A 21852-nucleotide genomic window follows, 5' to 3' on the forward strand; every position below is an offset into this window, starting at 1 on the left:
TTTTTACGGCCTGCTTGACATACTAGTGCAGACCTGGACTGGACAGCGCACAGCTATTTCCCACAGCTAACATCTGCTTTACATTCTCTGCCTCCGATCTGCCAAATCCCCAACTGGACAGGTTCAGTTCAACAGGATAAACACACTTCAACAGTCTGGACAACACTACTTCTCTACTTTTCACTCTTTCTTATTCCTTTCTTTCAGTTTTATATAGAAACACGTCATCTGGTCTATTTCTCTTGATGACATTTTATCACTGTTATTTAGGGAAAGTGACAGGATGGAACAGGATCTGAAAGGGTTTAAGCCAGATTTAAACTCTCACTTCAGTTTTTTTATAACGCTTTTCTTAATGTTGCAAAACAAATGTACAGAAAATATTTTAGTGATTGAAAATGATAAAAAATAGATACAAATAAGCCATTATTATCTCTTGTCTCTAGTATGCAAGCAGTGTGGAGTAAAGAGCAGACAGGAGTAGAAAACCCAAATGGAACTGGAACGGTATGATTATAAACGAGCAGAAAAAATTACGCCGCCTTCATTCGCATGCTCTGCTTCCGAGACCTACAAAGCAAGTGGAAAACTCAGTTCACCGTGAGTCTGTAGACAGTGCTGAAAAATGTTTACCACTGATTAGCCATTTCGACTTGGTCTTAAAGTGGAGCCCTAAAAAACCTCAAGTTCAGCCAATTGCACAGCCAAAACCTCTAGTCCCATAAACCAACACGACCGTGCATTATAGTTTCATAATTTCACCCAAAGGATGTTATTTATATTCATATTTGACAGGAAAAGTGCGTGACCATGAGAACTGACATTTATAAGACTGTCTGTGTCAAAGCTTCCCCCTGACTGACAAATAAGCGCTCCCCACTCCTCTGCCGCACGGAGGGAATCTTGGTGCACATGGCATCGCTGTGGCACGTCTCCTCACGTGAGATTAGAGGAGCGGGGATTAGGCAGGTTGGGAGGGGGTACGGAGCTGAAGGGTTACCGGCATTATTTCTTATGAATTTAAACTAACTCTGAGCAGCTTAGCGAAATCAGAATGAATTAAATTCATTAACTCACCCGGTGACAGCAAAGTGGCAGGGCGGAGAGAAGAATTAACAATTTCTCTCCAATGAGGTCATGTCATTCCACAACAGGCCCAATTGGTAGATACTGTAGGTGGAGTACACGTGTGGGCATGTGTGTGCATGTGTGGGTCAGAACTTTGAAGATCATGTCAGGAAAGCACGGCTCGCTGGGTCACTGTCAAGCAGAGGGAGTTAAAGGAGAACAGAAGGTCTCATCTTGCTTCATCCTCTCCACGGACGGGGGAAAGGTGGATGTCAAACTGTCATTACCAGTTCACTGGATTTACTGCCGCGGAGGAACGTCAGCTTTTAAATAAGGTTTAAAAATTACCATAAGCGTGGCCGTGTGGAAGAGAGCGCGTGTGTGTGCGACGGCACGAAAAGGTAGACGCTTTCAGGAGTTTCTGGATGAGGAACCTGAGCTAATATGGAAGGCCTATGTCAGCAGCTCTGTGTATGAAAGCCTGTGTCATGTTAACAAACTAAAAGGATTAGAGGTGAAAGGAACAGACATGGCTTAACATCGACATGAGGCTGGTCAGCACTAGGGGGAGTGGGCAGCGTTTAGATGAGATGGAGGGGGGGAATCTAAGGCCCGTAATCCTGCTACACAAATCTTAAGTGGCAACAATCTCACCTGCAGGCCTGTACCTGCCATCAAAAGGTAAAAAAGATCTCTGAACTAAAAATGTTGTGGGTTCAAACATGAGGGTGGAATCACCAGTTTGGTTTACTGATAGCAGCAATAGGTAAAAAAAATCACATTCTTAATATCTTAAGGTGTGTTGTTTTGTCTAAAAATCTTTAAACAAATGTGCAGAAAAGACTTTAGCAGACAGTTTTTTTTATTTTTTTAAAAATGTACCTCACCTAATATATATAAATATATGTATAAATAATAATAATTATTATTATTATTATTATAATTATTATTATTGGTACTATTATGTATAATTTGTATTGTTTTTACATGAAATAATAATAATTATTAAATAATATACCTCTTTATTAAATAAATTATTCATTAAAATAATTTAAGAAAAAAATGCATCTCAAATAAATTGATATTGCATGACTAACAAAATATGTTTCGATTTTGGATGCAAAACAAAAAAAGCTGTAGCACTAAACTACACAAAAACATCACAAACTAATATTAAAACCTACATCAGCATGCAATTATGCCATATCTCATCTACTAGTATTACCTCGATGTACAGGACTACAAAGATTTTTTGGACAGTCCCTTCTGTCTGCCCCCATGCCCAGAGTGATCAGACCCATAAGGGAGCATCCCCAAATGATACGCCTGCTTTTCTTGTCCCTTATCAACTAAACGTTGTGTTGCCCTTCCTCTTGCATAATAAGTCACCAATCTGCTGTGGGCTCTTATTGAATCCTTCAACACATATTTTAATCAATATTACATTTATGCATTTGTGAAATAAATATCAAGTAAAAATTACCAAATAAATAAGTACTCTAATGAGCTAAAAATAACCTCTGAGCTGTGAAAATTTTCCCTGGTATAGTTTCAGCCTGACTGAGTGGACCCCTAAACACATTTCCACTCGGCCTCAGCAGTGGGCGGTAAAAATGGCTCCTGCGGTACAGCAAAAAAGTATTTGGTTTTGGTTTGAGGTTGGCCAGCGCTATTTACTCTGCAGTAAGGTGTAAAGATGCCTGCCTGGGGGAAATTTGAGCGAGGTGCACCCCAAACTTACGCTATTGGTTTAGCCAATGTTTCTGTGCTGGGCTGGTCGGGATCCACAAAACACAGAGCAATGTTATGATAGCACCGTAGTGTTTACACTTTTTGGTGAAATCGATCTACAAACGGCTCACTTATAGCTGTCACTGTATATTCAACTGGGATGGGAGAAAGTCATTTAACATAAAAGTTCACATTTCAACTTAAAGGGTTAGATTGAAATGTTGATGAAATATAAGAATAGAAGTAAATAGAAGGCACAGTATACCACAAACCTGTGTGTGCATGTTTATGTGATTTAGAAGTCAGCGTCCATGAGCTCTGGCCGAGGTCTCTGTGTTTACACTGTAAAGACAGAGAGAACTGGCGAGCAGTGTCCTGGGAGAGCAGATTCAGACCAGACACGGGTTAGAGTGGGGCTGGGGGAGGGATGGGTGCATGTCCTCTTTTATAAACGGCCCTTATAAGGATCTGATCACACACATGCTGCACCTGATGGACTGCACAGAGACACGGGGCAGCAGAGACCGTCAGACCATGGGAATTATGAAACACGCACACAAACTGAGTGCAAGGTTCTTCCCATCATCAAGCGGCCGGGAGTGTGAAAGGCTCGCTTTAACAAGTACCTGTAAAATTTAATCAGGCGTACCGAATGCGCCCAATAATAGCGCCAGCCATTGTGTCCAGGCCCATTCTGTACTTCAGACCGGGAAGGAACGGCTTGCAAAACCCGACTAATTGCACAAGCACTTGATTTCCACATAGTTCGGCTGTGCTGCAACTGAATGTAAATGTTATTTTAGAGCAACGCGAAACCATCCGTTAACTAAAGCACTTCTGCGTGAAACATTTAAATCACAGAGACACGAAAGACTATGATGTTGCCACAATTAGCAAACGAAACAGAGGTTTACGTCTTCCCCAACCCAATGTTTTGATATCCATATCTGGATAGAATTCGGCTAGACAATATAATACGAGAAACCGTGCGCTCCAGTCAACATAAACAAAGTACCCCTCCATGTCAGCGCAAAGAAAACATTTTCTCGAGGGATGATTATAACAGTGAGCCCAGGTTGTAAAATGGCCCCGTTGTCAACGAGATAATGATAATCACATGACTCCCGGCGGCATGAACCTGGCATGCTCAGCGTGTCAAACTACACGCTTGAAAATGCTCCTTGTGAGCGCGATTTTGTTTTGAAACACACTTTTGTCTCCGACATCGAAAACAAACGTCTTGAAACTGTAAGCACGATTACAGGAGATCTCCGGCGAGCGGCTCTCCTTCTGTTTAATTCCAGGGTCTGGAAAAAAATGCTTAAAAAAAGGGAAGCTTAAGAAAAGAGCGCAGCAGAAAGTAATGCTGGAAAAAACATGTCAGAGACTGTAAACGGAGGATAGGGTGGTGGTAGTGGGGGGTATGGCATTCACACAGTATGCCTGTCTCCAGTATAACTGAAACCAGGCCCTCTCCCTTAACCAGTCCAATCTGTTTTCATTTGCCAGAAACAGAGCTCCTTGAACGCCCCCTTGTCTCCTCCCAAAACCCTGTCCTCAGCGAAAGAAGGACTCGAAACATCAAACTGCTCAGTTCTCGATGGTAGACCGTTGACACTCCGGCACATTTTACAAAAATGGTTTGATCAGCATGTTTTAAAGACAAACTATCTGGGTGCTTCCTCAACTATGGGCATTCGTATTCCTTTAAAAAAAGAAACTCATATAAAACTCTTGCTATTTTATTTACTGTGGATTGTCATTTCTGTGATTTTCTTTTCATTTACATTTCGCCAAAGTTAAATTCTAACAGATTAAAAATTATGTCTTCTGTATATATTTTATATTCCGTTTTAGATTAATTGATAAAATGACCAATTCATTTGTCTTGCTTGGGCTAACTGCTTTGATAACATTTCAAATCTAAGTACACTAACTATTTATATTTATTTTGTGGTGAAATTATGACTCGCTCATTAAATGCAAGAGATTTAATTTAAGTACCCATTTAAGGTTTAACAATAAAATAATTTGAAAAGTTTTGGGGAAAAGTTTTAATTGACCTTATTACTTATTACCAAATATTTCAGTTTGAATAAACATTTACTTCTGCGACATGAAAGTGCCCTAAAGTTACAGAAACAGCCATATACTCTGTGTTAGTACACTGACACCATGAGAAATCTAATTAATTTAGTAAATCGTAAGAATTAACAAGACACGTAACACAGAGGAAACTTGCCAGCACGACACTTCAGCTCTGCGCTGTACCCCATTTTAAGTGCAGGTCAAATTAGTGGATATAAAGCGCAGTGTGGATTTAGCAAATGAGAAGGTAAACACACTTAAACATTTAACTAGGTTGCCCGAGTCCATGCCGTCAATGAGGGCTGAACGCGAGACCATCCAACACCAAAAAACTGAAAAAATCTCACTGTCAGAGAGCGAGAGAGAGAGAGCAATGGCTGCTGCTCGGCCAAGAAAAAAATGTACTTCAAAAAATTGCATTAGCCGAGCTATTCATTTCATTCGGGAGAATCTACATCACTGGTTGGGAGCGATGTCGCAACAAGAGCTAAAACCGACCATCTTTCCCTTGATTCTGGCTCTGCTGTGGTAGAGCCCGGGCCGAAAAAAACCCGTCAAAGTGTCTCGAACACCCAGAAGAGGAGCACAGGAACAAAACCCAGAGAAAAGAGACAGAATAAAAGCCTTTGTGTGAAACGAAAGGATAATGATTCATTCTCTTTTAGCCTACATCAACCGGAAATTACAAAAAGCCAAATGCTTTCTGCCAGTTCGGCCGTTGGATTTCGGTGGGGGATCCGCATGCGTATATTTCTCGGTCAGGTTATTGATCTCGAGCCTAGACTTGTGCGGTCCGCGGAGGAGTCCCTCCGAGGTGCAGGAGGGGAGAGGAGTCCAGGCGGGTGTTGGGAGCTGAGGTAGTCAGAGAAGATGGGGGCTTGTGTGAGTGAATTAATTACACGTGCATTTTTGGATGGCGTATAACATAATGAGCCCCAGCTGGGCCAGGCATCCAGCTCCCTTTAAATGTAACTATAAAAAGCCGGGCATTCAGCAATCTCTTCACAAAGAGAGCAAGGCACTATAAAAGGTCCCTGTGATGTGTGTGTAGAAATGTGCAGGGGGCAGGCGGGGAGACGTGCCAGCTGGGGCGTCCAGGCACATTTCAGACGTCGAGGGTTGTAATCGCGCGGATGACACTGGTTCGATCAGAGGGTTTGAAACCATACCACAACTTGGCAGACTTGGAATAAGACGATGACATTCTGTGAATCGACACTAAATGCTCATTTTTGACCAGTTCTTCTTGGCTTTACGGTGGGCGGAGGAAATTAATTGTGATTGGATTTGCACATGCATAAAAATGCAGGAAACAAGGTTTGCTAGTAAAACGTTACATGAGAAAAGTGCTGCTTAGATTTAAAGATGGACCTTACACCAATAATTTTACACCTGCAAGTTTTAACAGAGTTGATTGATATCACTTCCATCTGAAGACGAGGTCGATTACCTTACGCCTTATTTCAGCATTGCTGATTAACTCTAATGATGCTCATTTAACCTTGTGATTCCTATCTGATTTCTATCCACCCTATCTGAGAGAAAGAGAGAGAGAGAGAGAAAGAGAGAGAGAGAGAGAGAGAGAGAGAGAGAGAGTGCGTGTGTGTGTGCATGTGTGTGAGAAAGAGAAAGAGATAGAGAGACCGAGATGTTGTGTGCTTTTTGGAATAGAGAAAAAAAGAGAAAGTTGACTCTCCAGCTCCAATTAGACTGGACTGATGCACTGGCCTTCATTTAATTTAATTTCACATGCTACCTCTCACTTTCAAATTAGGCAGATGGCCAAAGTTCCGCCAGAGGCAAAATTCCACATGGCATCCTCTTCCAACAACAGCGGCCGCAGACTGCGGACAGAGCAACGCTCCCAGCCGGCGGTCTACTGATCTCTCCCGACCAAGACAGAACCACCTGGGACACAAGAAAATTATACACGTACTGTCTCTTGCACGTATGACACTATTATCATGATATCAGGGTGGCACAACAGCCCTTACTGTCCTGAGAGGGTTACGAAATAAAAGTGTCTCAATTACCTGAAAGACATGCCTTTCATCCTCAATTTTTCCTTCAAGTCATGCCAGGTGCCTTAACACCTCTCTTCATAGACAACAGGGGTGCCATCTTAGAATAACGAGACTCTCTCCTTTACCCCACTCAAACACCATGAGCAATTTCACTGGATTAACTAGCGGGTTCCTCTGGTGGCTTTTGAGTGCAGCACTGAAGAAAGTGATTTATTTTCCTACTTCAAATCAGAATGGCGTACATTAAAGCACAATAAGCGACTGAGATTGGCTTAGGTCCAGCATTGTTTACACCTAAAAGGTCCTTGAGCTTGCAAATAAATTAGCTTGCCAATGGGTGGCTTTGGCCTTCCAACCGAATTCATCAACAGCGGCTTTTGTCGCTGTTGTAAAATTATCACACACCTGCAGCTATTCGCCAGCTTTAGTTGCCGAACTTCAAGACGTGATTAATAAAATAAACAACTGATTTTTAGTAAAGCAAATGCTAGAGCAGGCAGCCATGTTGTTTCAATAGATTAAAGGGGGCACTGGTGGTGTTTTTTGGAAGGGAATAATTCGAAGCTCATTGTGTTTTCATACAGACAGAGGTTGGATTAAACGCATAAACCAGAGCCACTGATGAGTAATTGAGCGGAATGTGGCTCTTAGTGAAAGCAGACACCAGCTCTTGTTTTACCACGCTGCCACCCAGACAGTCCCGAGTGTAAAGTAAACAGAAAAATAGCACCAGATTTAGCCGCACAGAAGTACAAAATAAACCCTGAGACTCTCCGTGCGGCAAACCGAAACAGTATGGATGGAAAGTCTGAAAAGCACTCTAATGTACACCAAATGCCGTTCCGTTTTTCTCGTTGTGAGACGGGTAGAAAGGGTTAACTCGTGAGTGTCTCGTGGGACGGTCGAACGATGCCAGCCCGTGATCCTCCCGCTCCAGCCAGCGCTTTGATAGAGCTCTTTCTCTAAACTCCACAGACGAGAGCAATTACTGTAAGAGAAGCATGATTATAGGTCTGCCATATCCACGCAGGCCTGGCATTTTGCTGCTTTACATGCTGGAGGTTTCAAAGGAAGAAAGGCTGAGGACTGTATGAGGCAAGGACAAGAAAGGCGGAGGGGAAAAGAAAGAGAGAGACCCCGGGGAACAAATATCAATATTGCAGGATGCATTTCAGCTTAAAGTGGCTAGAGCCATCACTCTGGCAGGGTGGAATGTCTAGGGCCATGCTCTGCGACCGTTAGCATGTGAAATTGGGTAGACTTAAAACCCCCTAAACAAGGGGATCAACACGCATTCGTCAAGCTGCGCTGCCCGCCCGCACACGCCAGCACGCGCGGAGCGCTCGAGTCCCCCCGAACGCGATCCGCCACGCTTCCTACCTTTAGCGGTGACAAACAGCCCCTGCGTAAATTGTCACCGGGCTTTAATTTCACTCTTAACAGCTTTTTCCTCCACCTCTCCACACGATCCACAAACTTTGTATTATTCAACCACTGGCCCCTAATCCTCCCGAGCTAACAGAGGAAAAAATTAGCTTTTGTTAAGTGGTGATTTCTCCTGCTAAATGGCAACACCCTTCTGTGGGAAACGTTCCAGGCTTGAGAGACTGTTCGGATTTAAACCTTCGAGATGGACTAATTCCTTCAGACGTGCTGTGTCAAAACCCAGAGCGGCCCGAGAGAATGCGCGAACGCGAGGAGGAACCTGCGCTAACCTGGTAATCCCATCCTGTCCACTGCCTTCGACATCCGCCCCATTGTTCGCAGCGCCAATCCACTTTTGCCAAAGCGGCTTTGCGGGGAGGTATACAGGCGCTGGCATCCAGGCCCGCTTAGACCCAGCCTGAGGGGCTTACAATACGCTCTCCTCCCCGGCATCTCCCCCGCTTTACAAATTCAAATCTTCATGGAGACTAGTTCACAAAACAAACACTGTCAGTCCGATGGAGTCTCCGTAACGATATGCAAAAGGCAAGCAGTGCTCGGTTTTTTCCTGAAAAGCACAACAAGCTTTCCAACCTGCGGGAGGAGGACCGAGCTAAACAAATAAAGATAAAAAACTTCTGTATATGAATTTGAGAAGTGGCTTCAAGTCTAAAATCTTAAGAGAATTTATTAGCTGTTGGTTACCTTGAATAATTCCGCACAAGTGGCGCGGGGAAAGTCTGTGTACTTGTGTTTCGCAGAGCATCTATGCTGACTATAAAAGAAAAGGAAAAAATGTATAAAACAAAGACCAGCGTGAGGGCGAAAGCCACCAGCGTGTGCAAGAGTCCTGCCAGCGCTCGCTATCCAAATTAGTGACAAGTTTATTCCCTGCCTGCGGTTGGGAGAGACTAAAATCACGCCATATGACAGCCACAAAGTGGCAGAGGGACCGTTTGATGTCTTCATGTGGGATACAGTGACCTCTTAAAGCTTGTACGCAGTCCAGAGCACATAAGATTACACTCCCGCAATTACAGTAGGAGGGCATTGTGTACTTCTTTACAGATTGCTGGGAAAGCTGTCACTCAGTTGCTGTTTATATAGATAAAACCTATAAATTGCTTTTAAAAGTTTGCTTTTATTCTGTATCCAACATCTGTGCTGTCTAGGAAAGACAATTTGAATATTTAGAGACCTCACATGTGATTTTATTATTAATAATGAAATCTGCCAATTGAATCTTTTAAAATTGGTAAAATGTTCAAATGTTACATAATATCTTTAAGCACTTGATTCTTGACCAGCGTTCTCCAACACATACCATAAAAACTCATATTAAACTCAATGAGAAATCCAATAATGCTCTACTTTCCCATTGACTAATTTAAGAAAAAAATCGAAAGAATCCCTCTCCTAAGCCATCCTCTATTGAGTGTACAGTAACATCAAGCAGGAATATTGACTGGGTCCGACTACGCTGCCCTTGAGGGTTTAAAGGTGTTTCTTCCATTATCACAACATTACTGTCACACATGGCAGCATTTAGAAAGAGCCGTTCTCCAGGTATGCCAAAGCTGTCACACACACTGTCCATTACAGCATAGCGCTCATATGCTGACCGTCTGTTGGCGCAAAACACATCTCTTTGTTTTGGATCCAGCCCCAGAATCCTCATGCTGCTAAAAGTTGTGTTTAATTCTGTCGCTATATCAAAATGACAAGGAGACCACCAGTTTATGAAAAAGAAAAGAGCGCACACAAATACTCACTTCTCGGTTATGCTTGTGCTGCTAGTGAGGACGCACGAACACACACACACACACACACAGGCTCCCTTGTGAAGACGTTGCCAAACCACAAGCAAAGGGCCAAAATTCCATAGGCAAATGCTTGAACCCAGCAGGGCTCTGACAAAAGCGAAAAAGAAAAATCAGTGGAAAGGTAACATTAGTTAAACGTGTACAAATTGATGTGCTTAAATAAAGGCGAATCTCTGCGGATTGAATAAATGGAGCTCATTTCAAAGGTAAAATACTGTGTTATTAAAAAAATAAAACACAGAGAGAGAGAGAGAGAGAGAGAAAGAGAGAGAGAGAGAGAGAGAGAGCGACAGAGAGTACTCCGCAAGTGAGCCTTTTAAAAACATTTTATCAGGTTTGCAATGAAAAAAAGATCACATAAGCTGACGCTGAGTAAACCGTGGAGGAAACCGACTCATAAAAATGGGCTTTAATTGCATTCTAGCAATAAGACTAGATTGAACCAATCAGGTGTGAGACTAAAAATGAGCAGGATAAAATGAGGAGGAAAGAACGAGGAACAAGAAGATCTGGAAATGAAGGCGGCAAACGATCGCTTTTTTCCGCTTGGCTAAAAACCATCCATTCTGACAACGTCCTCCATTCAAATGGTAAAGACGCAGATGCGCTCTGATGCCAAGAATAGTTGTTTCGTTAAGAAATAAATAGGCTAAACAATAGATTCGAAATGCCTGTCTGCAGTTGAAGGGCTGTTTTCTTCTGCTCGCTTTATGACGTTTCATTACATAAAAAACGTTTAAACGACTGCTCTTTTTCTTACACCAATTACAGGAGATATCTGAGAACAGCGAGAGGGATGCAATAAAGAAGCCGCACAAAGATACAAAACACGCTATCCTCTCTTTCTCCCCGGTACATCCGCCGTCGTCTCCCCTTCCTTCTCCGCCTGACCCCCCCAAAACGAAAACACGCGCACACACAAAACCCCACATCCACAAGCACCACTGCCACCAATCACAGCCCTGACGCCAGGACATCAATTCTCGCAAGTCGCAGAAAATTACCATGCATGAATGCAAAAAAGCCTGATCAGGAGTAATTAACACGGCTTCATATGCAAATTTTATTAATGCAGAACTACAAAGTCATTATGCAAATGCAACTTTCGTCAGGCCTCTTGACAAATATTCAGAGCTCCAGCCAGAGAACAGGTTTTCTCTCTCTCTCTCTTTCTCTCTCTCTCTTTCTCTCTCTCTCTCTACTTGATTCTAGGCAGAATGTACAAGTATGTTAAGTTATTTTGAACTTGGGCAAATCGCTTTTATTCATATTCTTATGGAAGTTTAAATCTTAGCAGTAAGGCGATGATGGCCAGGCATCCGCAATTAAAAAGCTGGCTCTTGGTAATGACTGTTTGGCTTTGGAGCGAGGTAATGAACCTGTAATTCTAGGGGAAGTGTGTGTCTGCGCGTGTGTGTGTGGCGGGGGGTTGCAAATATGAATATGCATGAGGCTCACTGGCTTTGATGATTAAAGAAAATTTTAATATTTAAATGAGCGCATGCAAAGTGATTAACTGAGAAAGGCAACGAGGCAAAAATCGGAGAAGGATTTCAAGATGCTAAGAACAACACGGATGCAGCTTTGGGTTTTTATGGTCTATTAATGACTAAAACTGTTTTCTCCTTCTCTGCATCTCACTCCTTCTGGCTTTTCCTGTTCTTGATGCTGCTGGACACAGCCCAAATACGAGGATTTGGAGAGCATTTCAAAAGCCAAGTAAAGGTAGCACTTTCCTGAATTTTGAGGTACCGGATAAAACACGGAGGGGGAGAAATTAAAGTCTGGTTTACCAAAGGAAACGTATTTAGCAAAGTGTACCACCGTGTCATAACTCGGGAAGGACGGGCCGTAAGCGTCGATAAACAGAGATGTTGCTAAAACCAGACGCTCAACTTTATTTACTTTATGGAAACGGAAAGAGATCTGGAGAGCTTGCTTATGTAAAACTGCATCGTTTTGTAAATGTACAGCAACAGCCCTGCATGCTGTTAAAGTTAATATTTACAGATTGCCACATGCAGATAAACATACTATTAATGCATATTTAAACTCCCCAAAGGATACACCAATAAACACACACGATGGTGTCGAGCTCATCTTAAGTGTTAAAAGGTTTATATTTGTGCATCTTGTAGGTCATGAGTACATCTACTCCAGTGAGCTTTCAAAGCATGACAAACAAGTTCCTCGCGTGTTTGGTTAGGCATCCTGAACTTCAATGGTACACTCGTAGTAGTGTCATTAAATATGCATCAGGCCTGCGTCACACACTGGCATTTCATTTGAGAAGCATGCTTGGAAAATAACAAGAAAGATGCCACGCTTTAAGTAAGCTTAAAAATGAAATGGATAGAAAGTAAAAAGACGAAACTAGGCGAAAGTGGGTCATTACCACTTCAAAATGGTCGCTCGGTCCTGCACTTCAGGCTTTATTGAAACAACAAGGCGAGTAAAAAGTAATGTGCCTGAACCAGGCCATTAAATCAAACACACATCTACCGCCGAACACTGATTCAGGCATTGCCCCTGAACCAGTCTGTTTCCCTGCCAAGCCTTTGTGAATCTTAATTGAAAAAATGGCATGTGTGTCTTATTATGGGAAACATGTTTTCGATATCTCTGCGCCCGTGTTGTGTCATTATTTATTGAAGGGGCCTCCCAGTGTATATGTTGATTCTGAGCGAGAGACATGTTCCCTCAATTGAGATGCTCTGCGCAGCGAGGGAGGGAGGATCCACATATCTGTTTATTCTGGTCGGTACATGCACGTCTCCGCTGGGCAGAAAATAAGAAAATACATAATCTTTTGATGCAATCAAAAATCAGGCAGTTTGATAACAGTGTAAACGGTCTAATGGCCAGTGCGCGCTCTCTCTAATGCGCTCTGCAAATATTGAATTTAGACTTTACCTCTGAGAAATTATGAACCGTACATGCAAGATGGACCGGCTCGTGCTGGAAACTTCAACGAGCTATGTGAACCTTGTTAATAAAGATACAGCCAACACCCTACCTACTTAATTCACATAACAAAAAGAAGATAAACTTTTGAATATAAACGCTGCCATTCGAAACAAAGCACATCATGCACCTTTGAATAGCTGAAATACAAAGCTGGCAACCTTTGCTGGCTCAACACCACTCCAAGTGAAACTCTGCCGAAACAAATCTTTCTGGGCAAAGCCTCAAAAATAGGTAGGAAGTTGAGGGCAAGTAACAGAAACCGGCTGGCCAAGCTTAGTATCACTGAAGCCAGAACTGGTTTCTACCTCCCGATCTAGCTCCACGGTAGAGAAATATACCAAAGCCACACGCTTGGGATATGATAGGCGCACTTGATGTTTCATAAATAAAAAGTACATTACAATTATATTACGTTCCCAAAATAGAACTTATCTGCATGTGTGATTAATGAATTACAGCGCTGAAAATGAATCTGTGACTACTGTGTAAAATACGTCGATATTGAGGGTGTCGTGCCCCAGAAATTAAACTATACGGCATCTGATAAATCCATTTACATAACACACATACAAACGGCTCTTGAGAATGCATTAATGGCAGGTGTGTGCTCGGAAGCGTAGGGGGTCTAGGGACAGGCACATGGAGACGTGGAGTGATAGAGGGGTGTCTGAGGTAAATTTCTTTATAAATATAGCATGTCTCATGAAATATTCACCACAACGATCTGGTGAGCCAAGGGTCAGAAATAACTCCCCGTCACAGCACTTGTTAGACGTGTAAAGCCGTGTGCTTGGATGGTAAAGAGATGAAGAGAGGGAGGGAGGGAGAGAGAGAGAAAGAAGCCATGACAGAAACAGGATTGCTTCTCGCCAAACAACATACAAGTGGGTACAACCTATGGTTCCTAAATGCGAGTTATCATCTTAGGTGATGCAGGCTGTGAGCTTTGAATTGTGCATTTCTACACATTTCTGAGTCCGGATGACGCATTGATTTAGAGCAGAGCTGAAATAACCAAAACAGCTCTGTAGGAAATGTTTACTTCCTATTTGTCACTCGCATTTGCGTACTGATATTTAAGCTAACCCCAAATGCAGTGCTGGTTTGGAATGGTACATGGCCACATCACCACACTCACAGACTGACAAGAGCTCGATTACAAATAACACCAAAAACTCAGAGAAATAAGCCTCAATTTACACTCGGTCTAATTCAGTTTCTTTACAATCTAAAAACACTATCCGTCACTGTCGGATGCTGTAGAACACAAACCGCGATTGACACCATTTTATTTTAATTTTCTTCTATACATTTTACAAGGTTAAAGTTTGTGCTGGTTATTAGATCTGTGCTATTTTTGCTTGTAAGATCAAAGAATTCTTATTCTTTAAATGAAAACGTTATAGCTGCATTGCCAAAGCCGTTTAAATATGATTTATTTTCAGACAATCACTTATTAATCTTATTATTTTAATCTATGTTATTCTGTGTGTGTAAAAGTACATGCCTTCCGTGTCCATGTCTTCTGTAAAAACTTTGTTAACCCAGTTTTTAAGGGGTTTTATAAATGACACTCTCTCTCTCTATCTCTCACATAATATAGTAGAATTTATAATATTGTCCGTGTCCTTCCAAAACCTCAGGTGTCCAAATTTGCTGTTATTGAAGGAATGGAAAAACACTGTACTTTTTAAATGATTAAATATTGTGTTGTCAAACATGACAAGCACTTCTTAATATGTTTTATTAATACGTTTTATTGGTTCAAATCAATTTAATCTCGTTTGGAGGTTCATGAGATGCAAATATGCGTATTATTCATATCACACATTCATGATTCCTCTTTTATTAAAGCATCCACAAAGCAAACCGGCTTTAGTACAATGAAACTCCAAACACTCTGTGGTTCATAGCACCTCTATCTGAGATCAATCTATAATTAAATAACAAGTACCATTAAATGCCTGACCAGCTTCAGCAGGCTAAGCTATCTACATGCATTAAGCAGCAGTAAATGTCTTATTTATTTGTTTATTTATGAACGTATTTATTTATTTATTTAGCATTTAGATTGCTTAGTGGTGCACAATGGCTACCGCTAGCCTTTTCAAGGCCCTGTTTTTTAGTACCACTAAACTGTTTTAAACTAGCTGTGCGACATAAGGGGGGCTCCGGTGACTCTGGCCCTCCGTATGCCCCCAGCAGAAGCTTCTGTTGCCTGAGGGTATGCAGAATGTCATATTTTATTTAATTAGGGCTATTAAATATAATTAAATTCCACTGAAACTTAAGGCGGTTAAGTGGCAATACAATGCGACGCCGAGCGAGCTTGTGTCCTACTGATATTTATGCAGGAAATATTGAATTCAACCCTCAAGTGGTTCCTCTTCTATGGCTGCTCCATATTGTCATAGATAACGCTGACTTTTTCATACTCACTAATAAAGAAAAAGCCACTGGGAGAATTATCGCTAAAAGCTATTTCTGTAATCAGAATGCTTTATCACGAGGTCTTTTCCACTGATTATGCGTTTTCCAGATCAAAGATGCGACGTTTAGTTATCATTACGCCGTCTCTAGAGAACGGTTAGGTATGACTTAATGAAGTTGCCATTCGTGCATATTGTGTTAGTACTTTCAGTCAGCCAAAAACAAAGATTCATACAGATTATTTTATTTTTCTTAAAGGGCCATAACGTGCCGCGAGATATGAGGCGTGATATTGGGCCGTTAGTTTTAGGATGTGAGACCCTAGAAGATGATTGGTGAATCACGCAGGAGGGGATGATGGGATGGAGGTTGACATGTGAGAATGCGGTAGATTTGATGTAACTGCTGAAACAATAAATAGAAATGTACAAAAACATCACTTTTGATTGAATATCTATTTATTTATAGAAAATTACCATTGCACCATATACCGTAAATACTTTTGTAAATATGCGGCAAACTTAAATCAGTTTAATTTACATAGAAAAGAACCAAGTTCAGGGTGAAACGAATGACTAATACAAATAACTTTGTAAGATTCACGGTGCATGAATACTGTGCATTCTCACACTTTCCCTCATTTCTCCACTTGAAGTTGGCAGATGGATATATTTTAAAGGAAAATAAATTCGTGAAAAATGATCTGTGCTTTTCCAAGCAAGGGCGCCATTGCTATTTTCGAGGCGCAATGGCTGAGTGTTTTTTGCACGACATTTTCTGTCTCACGTCGAGAACAAATGGAACAGGAAAGGTTTAGCATAAAAGAATACTTTAACCTGCTGGGAGGCAATTATGAATACAAGGCAGCCTGTGAGTGTTTAGCCGCGTGCACGGACTGACATTCAAGCGTCTTAATCACTTTCACAAGACGTTTCATCTGCCGTTATTACGTTCCTCTCTCCCTACTGCATCTCTCTCTAGCCCTGAATAAATGAAAGGTTTAAAATGTACTCTAACTCAATGTGATTCACAAAGGCAAATGTTTACCTTTTATTTTAATAGCCCGTTATTGAGATTATGAAGTTTAAATAAGATTAAAATTCAGAGTAACACTTTACATTAAGGTACCCTTTATAAAGCGTTTATAAATGATAAATAAGTCATTTACAAATGCATTATGAAGCAGTTACAACTGCTTGAAAAAAAGAGGGATTCTAACTAAATACCTGCCAAAAAGCGATGTTTAACTCACATGTTATAAATGCTTAATAAATGTATTTTTTCATCATTTATTTGTCTCGAAAGCAGATTCATTATTATCTTGCTGTTGTTTGCAATATAGGCTGTCAGACTGGACACTGTAGGGTGTTATGTTGTTTTTCTTATACCTGCTCACTATTTGGCAGGTATTTCATTAGAATCCCCCTTTTTTTCATGCCATTATAACTGCTTAATAATGCATTTGTAAATTACTTATTAAACATTAATGAACACATTTATAAACGCTTTATTAAGGGTACCTTCATGTAAAGTGTTACCAAATTCTCTTTTTAACATTAAATTTATGAGGCATGCAGAACAAAAATAAAGAGATCATGCATTGTGTAATAAATAAATAGATGAACACATAAATCAATTTGTCCTTCAAAATACAAAATACACCACCTATTGAAGCAAATCGTGTGGTTGACAAAACACACGCTTGTGACTCGAAGCAGTCAGTGCTTTTTTTTAAATCAGTGATGACGAAGTGTATAGTTGAACGACTTGCACCTAACACGGCGCGTACGCCTGCATCATATTTCACAACTGCCGCCAACACACTGTGAGCAGACAGTCAGTCAGTCAGTCTCAGAGTCGAGTCTGCCCTACATCATGTGAGGTAGCGAGTAATTTAGCAGCGGCCTCATTATTTGAGACATTTAAATACGTGAGGCATTGTGGTGGCGCGGAATAAATTGTTTCCGATGCCGCAGGTAACTTTCACAAATAAGGATTGTGAAGCATTAAAAAACGACGTTATTAAAAACCGAGGCAGTGTCATAAGCCGCTCCCCTGCGTTTCCCCCGGTAACTTTGTCCAACCTAGAATATTATTTTATGAGACCCATTTCCTGTGATCCCTCAGGCGTCTTCGTGAAGGACTTGACTGCGCTGTTTTGCAAGATAACTGTGAGAGTTCTCTCCCTACAGCTGGACTAAACTAAACTGCCTCTTTACCTCATTCAATAGGAAACTCAATCTTTTAATCCTACTCTACGTCTCCCTCCCTCCCTCTCTCTCTCTCTCTCTCTCTCTCTCTCTCTCTCTCTCTCTCTCTCTCTCTCTCAGTTTTTTTTGTTGTTGTTGAGTATTTGAATTTTAATGAGCTTTTCACCTTTTAAGCAGATGGCTCAGGCTGGATTTCTCCATGGAAGTGGGGTGAGATCTCTGTCACGTCTTGCACAATTTGTTTCAACTACCAGAGTCCTTCAGGGGGTTTTAGGATTTTCAGTCAGTAATGTGATGTTTCACTCTGTGCGGCGTAGGCTCCCCTAATGAAATCAGCTAAAGGAAAAACAATCTCTCTTGAGGCTCTGAGATGAACGGTATCACAATCACTACAGGACGCCCAGAGTCCTACCGCGGTAAATGAGTGTGTGTCTTCTTTTTGTCTAAAACTCTGCGGGCTGTGTGTGCGTGTTCCTCGCGTGTATGTGCGTCTGAATTAGAATCCGTGCTGGTGTGCATTTTTACTTAGCGTCACTGATCGAACAACTTTAAAAACTTTTCTTTGTGACACACCGGAGATAGTTTGACCTACCTGCCAGACCACTTTCTTGCTTAGGGCAAATTCCTTTTGGGGGCGTCAACAGTCTCTCGTCCTCTTCCTCTGGTGTCACCTGGATACCAATTTCGACCGGTTCCACCACTTTCCTTAGCTCAGCGCGGGGCGGCGAGGGGCTGTTGCGGTCTGCCATCTTGTCGTAGCAGCCGTGGCCGGCCGTCAGAGACTGGCACTGTTTTTTCTTGTGCTCGATGAAGAGCAGGATTTCTCCCAACGGGAAGGTTAGTTGGCACTGGCCGCAGGTGAGGAGGTCATGGTCACCCAGGCCGGGGGGCAGAGGCCCGGGCATGCTGGGATCCAGCAGCGGGTGAGGGTGAGAGTGGAGATTGTCCACGGCCAGTCCGGCATCCACATTTTCAGCTTCTGCTGTGAGAAAAATAAAAATGCACGTTGAGCTTAAAGACTAAATCAAATAAAAACTGACCTTATTAATTTATTCCTCCAAAAACCTTCAAGCTTTAAAAAAAAGTCATAAAACTAATTTTATAATAACTACTTTTTTAAGGATTCACATTGCTTCACAAGATCGTGACACGGTCAGTTTCCAGTAGATAAAACCAAGTCCCGTTCAACATTATTTTCAGCTGAATATTTAGTTTTACTAAATATTGTGAAGCGAAACATTAAAAAATGTATACCTTAAAAGTCGCTTTGAATAAAAGCATTTGCTAAATGCAAACATGTTCACTTGAAAAAACACCACTTCACTAGTAAAATACATTGTAAGAGTAATTTGATCATAATTTGCATCTGTATCAGTTCCTCATATTTTATTGATGGCAGATCCATCATATATATTCGTACTAACTCCTGAATAAACCTGCCAGAAACACATCAATGGAGAAAATGTAAATCAAACATAAATGGAGTGGAACGTGCAACATAATCACACATTTTGAGAAAGCTGAGTTTAGCATTTCGGCATTTGGCAGCTTGTTAAAATAAAGGAAATGAATACCGAGGCCCATTTAACAGTTCACCTACGTCCCATGACATTCGCACTAAACTTTCAGAGCAAAGAATAAATGCAGACGTCAACTGAATCATCCCAGTGGCCACACACAAGGCACCTCTCCCTTTTCGGCATGTTCTGTCCTGTACCAAGCCAACTTTTGATAAACATCCATACGTGAGGCCAAGACCCAACAGCAAGGCACTGTTATTAATATACAATACAGTACTTGTGAGGCTGAGAATGAGACAGCCAGACATGAAAAAGGAAGACAGTGAGTGTGAAAGGAGAAAAAAAGAGAAAAGAGAAGAGGAGGGGGGCTAAGGGCTCAGTTTTGGCTGTGAGAGATATTTGCACAACCATGAGAGCAAGAGGCCCTGCAGATCTTCTGGTTGATTCTGTCACCTAGATAAACAACGAGGAACGGCGGGCTCTGGAAACCGCAGCGTACACCGGTCAACCTCGGGCCTCCATTTTGAAATTTCATCCTCACCTTTCAGCACGCGGCCACAATTGGCCCTTTGTAGCCGGGTGCCAGGCGCAAGAGCAGTTATCAAAGACAGTAGAGGCCCTTGACAAAGCCCTCTCGGGACCCCCTGACAGACAGCTCTGTTGATGTTACATTTGACAGCTTATCCTTGAGCCATACTAATCATAAGATCTAGACAAACACCTCTCTGACTGCCACTTTACACTCCTCGACTTCCTGTCAGTGCTTTCATGCTCTCCCTGCTCAACACGCTGTATGATTTGGGTGAAAGCAAAAAAAGATGGAGAAAACACAACAACACAACCGTAGCAACACTTAAAGCCACACAGCGAGCAGGTGTGGATATTTGAAGCGCACATAAATCTGTTAGGACACTGACGAGAGGGATTCTCAAACTGTCAAACACTAAAGAACAAACATCAGCTGTTTTTTCCGTGAAACAATCTGACAGCGTACATGACAGATTAGCATCTAATTGATAAGTATGTTTTAATTTATTTTCTTTCGAGAGGACACGAATCACACTCTTCGGTTGCACGAGCCCCAAGAATGCAACGTGGTGTAATAGGCCTGGAAATCGCTAACATCGTGAGAAGCGAGTGACACTGTGGAGACGAGACAAAGATGAAGGAAAGAAGCGCTCTGCTCGCACAACGCAGGTAGCCCTGTTTACCGCTCCCTAGGGAACCGCCTTACCACTAATTTTCAATGATAAATTACGAGCAGCCTGCGCATCCATCTGCAATTTGTCCGCGGCCCAAATTATGAATGCGGAAAGATTTGTAATGTCAAGTCCAGAACGCGAGATGAAACGAAAACACCAAACCCTGTTATCTGTTTCAGAGGATGCATTCGATATGTTTGGTGGGCATCCTGTCAATCGATACATGCAAATATATAATTCAAATGTATTGTAACATAATGAAGGAAATTATTAAAGATGACTAAGGTACTTCCACACCCCCTGCTCTCCAAACACAAACTGAGGTCCTCACTTATATATAATAGGGGAGAAAAATACCCCTCTGGGTAAAATTGGGCCATCTGTGCATTAAATTAGTCTACAGTTCATCTATGTAAATAAACAGCGAAAGACTTGCAGGCTTAAGAGACTGTGAACATCCTAATATACTTCATAAGCAACTAATATACTGAAATGTAACTGTGCTCTTAGCTACTATAGCACAAACTTGTCTATTTTTAATTAAGAATCAGATTATTGTTTATTTATTTCAGATTGTGGAAATTTTTCTTTGACATGGAGTCTTGACCTAAATAAAACAGAAAAAAGAAACTAAAATGTTATTATGATTAAATTTAGGTAAAATATAGAATAAAACAATGAAAGCGTTACATTTATAATGTGAACTTTTGCAGCGGGGCAAACGTCTGAGACTGCAAATATCTCAACAGTATTTTGTCTTTTCTTTATTTAATATCATTTTTTGCTTTATAATTTATATAAAGTAAAATTTGAATAAAAATAAAAAATATATACGTTTCTGAATATTTCTGAATTTCTTAGCATTTGATGTTTTTCCCTTTTGCTTTAATGATAGCAGCATTTGTGCTGGCATGGACTCCACAAGCTCATGCAAAACCTGATGATCCATGTTATGCCAGCGTGATATGAGAATACTGAAGAATCTTAAATATTCCTACTTCATTTTACATATTTAAAAAATGCAAAAAATATTTTGTTTTATAAAAGAATCATTTTAATGTGGAAACTGTAAGTCAATTTTTCTGAAATTTGGGGTCTGTTTAGTGCAACTGTTTTACATACATCAAATATATCCGCACCTGTGAGCACATGCACAAAAGCTTGTGCATCTGAACCAATAAATCGAAATGGCTTGCAGGCATGAGCAATAGTTGTGCATGTGTGTCGGTTTGTTTGTGTAAGCGTGTCACGCATTTGTGCATCCAGGGAAGCTGCAACAGCGGAGGTGCGCACACACACACACCACCACAGGAAGAGGTAAATTTCTATTATTTACATGTTTACAAGACAACAAGGACCTGTGC

At 41.4% G+C, this 21852-nt stretch overlaps 1 protein-coding gene across 5 annotated transcripts in view; it reads right to left on the minus strand.

The window, feature by feature from the left end:
* The window catches only part of bcl11ba (BCL11 transcription factor B a), a 45996-nt gene that overhangs the window by 15210 nt on the left and 8934 nt on the right, over window positions 1-21852 (minus strand). For 2 of the 5 annotated variants that reach the window (XM_079458879.1, XM_079458876.1), the window contains exon 2: window positions 18359-18748. In XM_079458879.1, coding sequence (XP_079315005.1) covers window positions 18359-18748 — 390 coding nt within the window. Of the gene's footprint in view, window positions 1-18354; window positions 18749-21852 lie in introns of all 5 variants that reach the window. The other 3 variants (XM_079458880.1, XM_079458878.1, XM_079458877.1) reach the window with 2 other exon arrangements.

The sequence above is a fragment of the Barbatula barbatula genome (genome assembly GCF_947034865.1).
Source record: "Barbatula barbatula genome assembly, chromosome: 6".
Classification (NCBI taxonomy): Eukaryota; Metazoa; Chordata; class Actinopteri; order Cypriniformes; family Nemacheilidae; genus Barbatula; species Barbatula barbatula.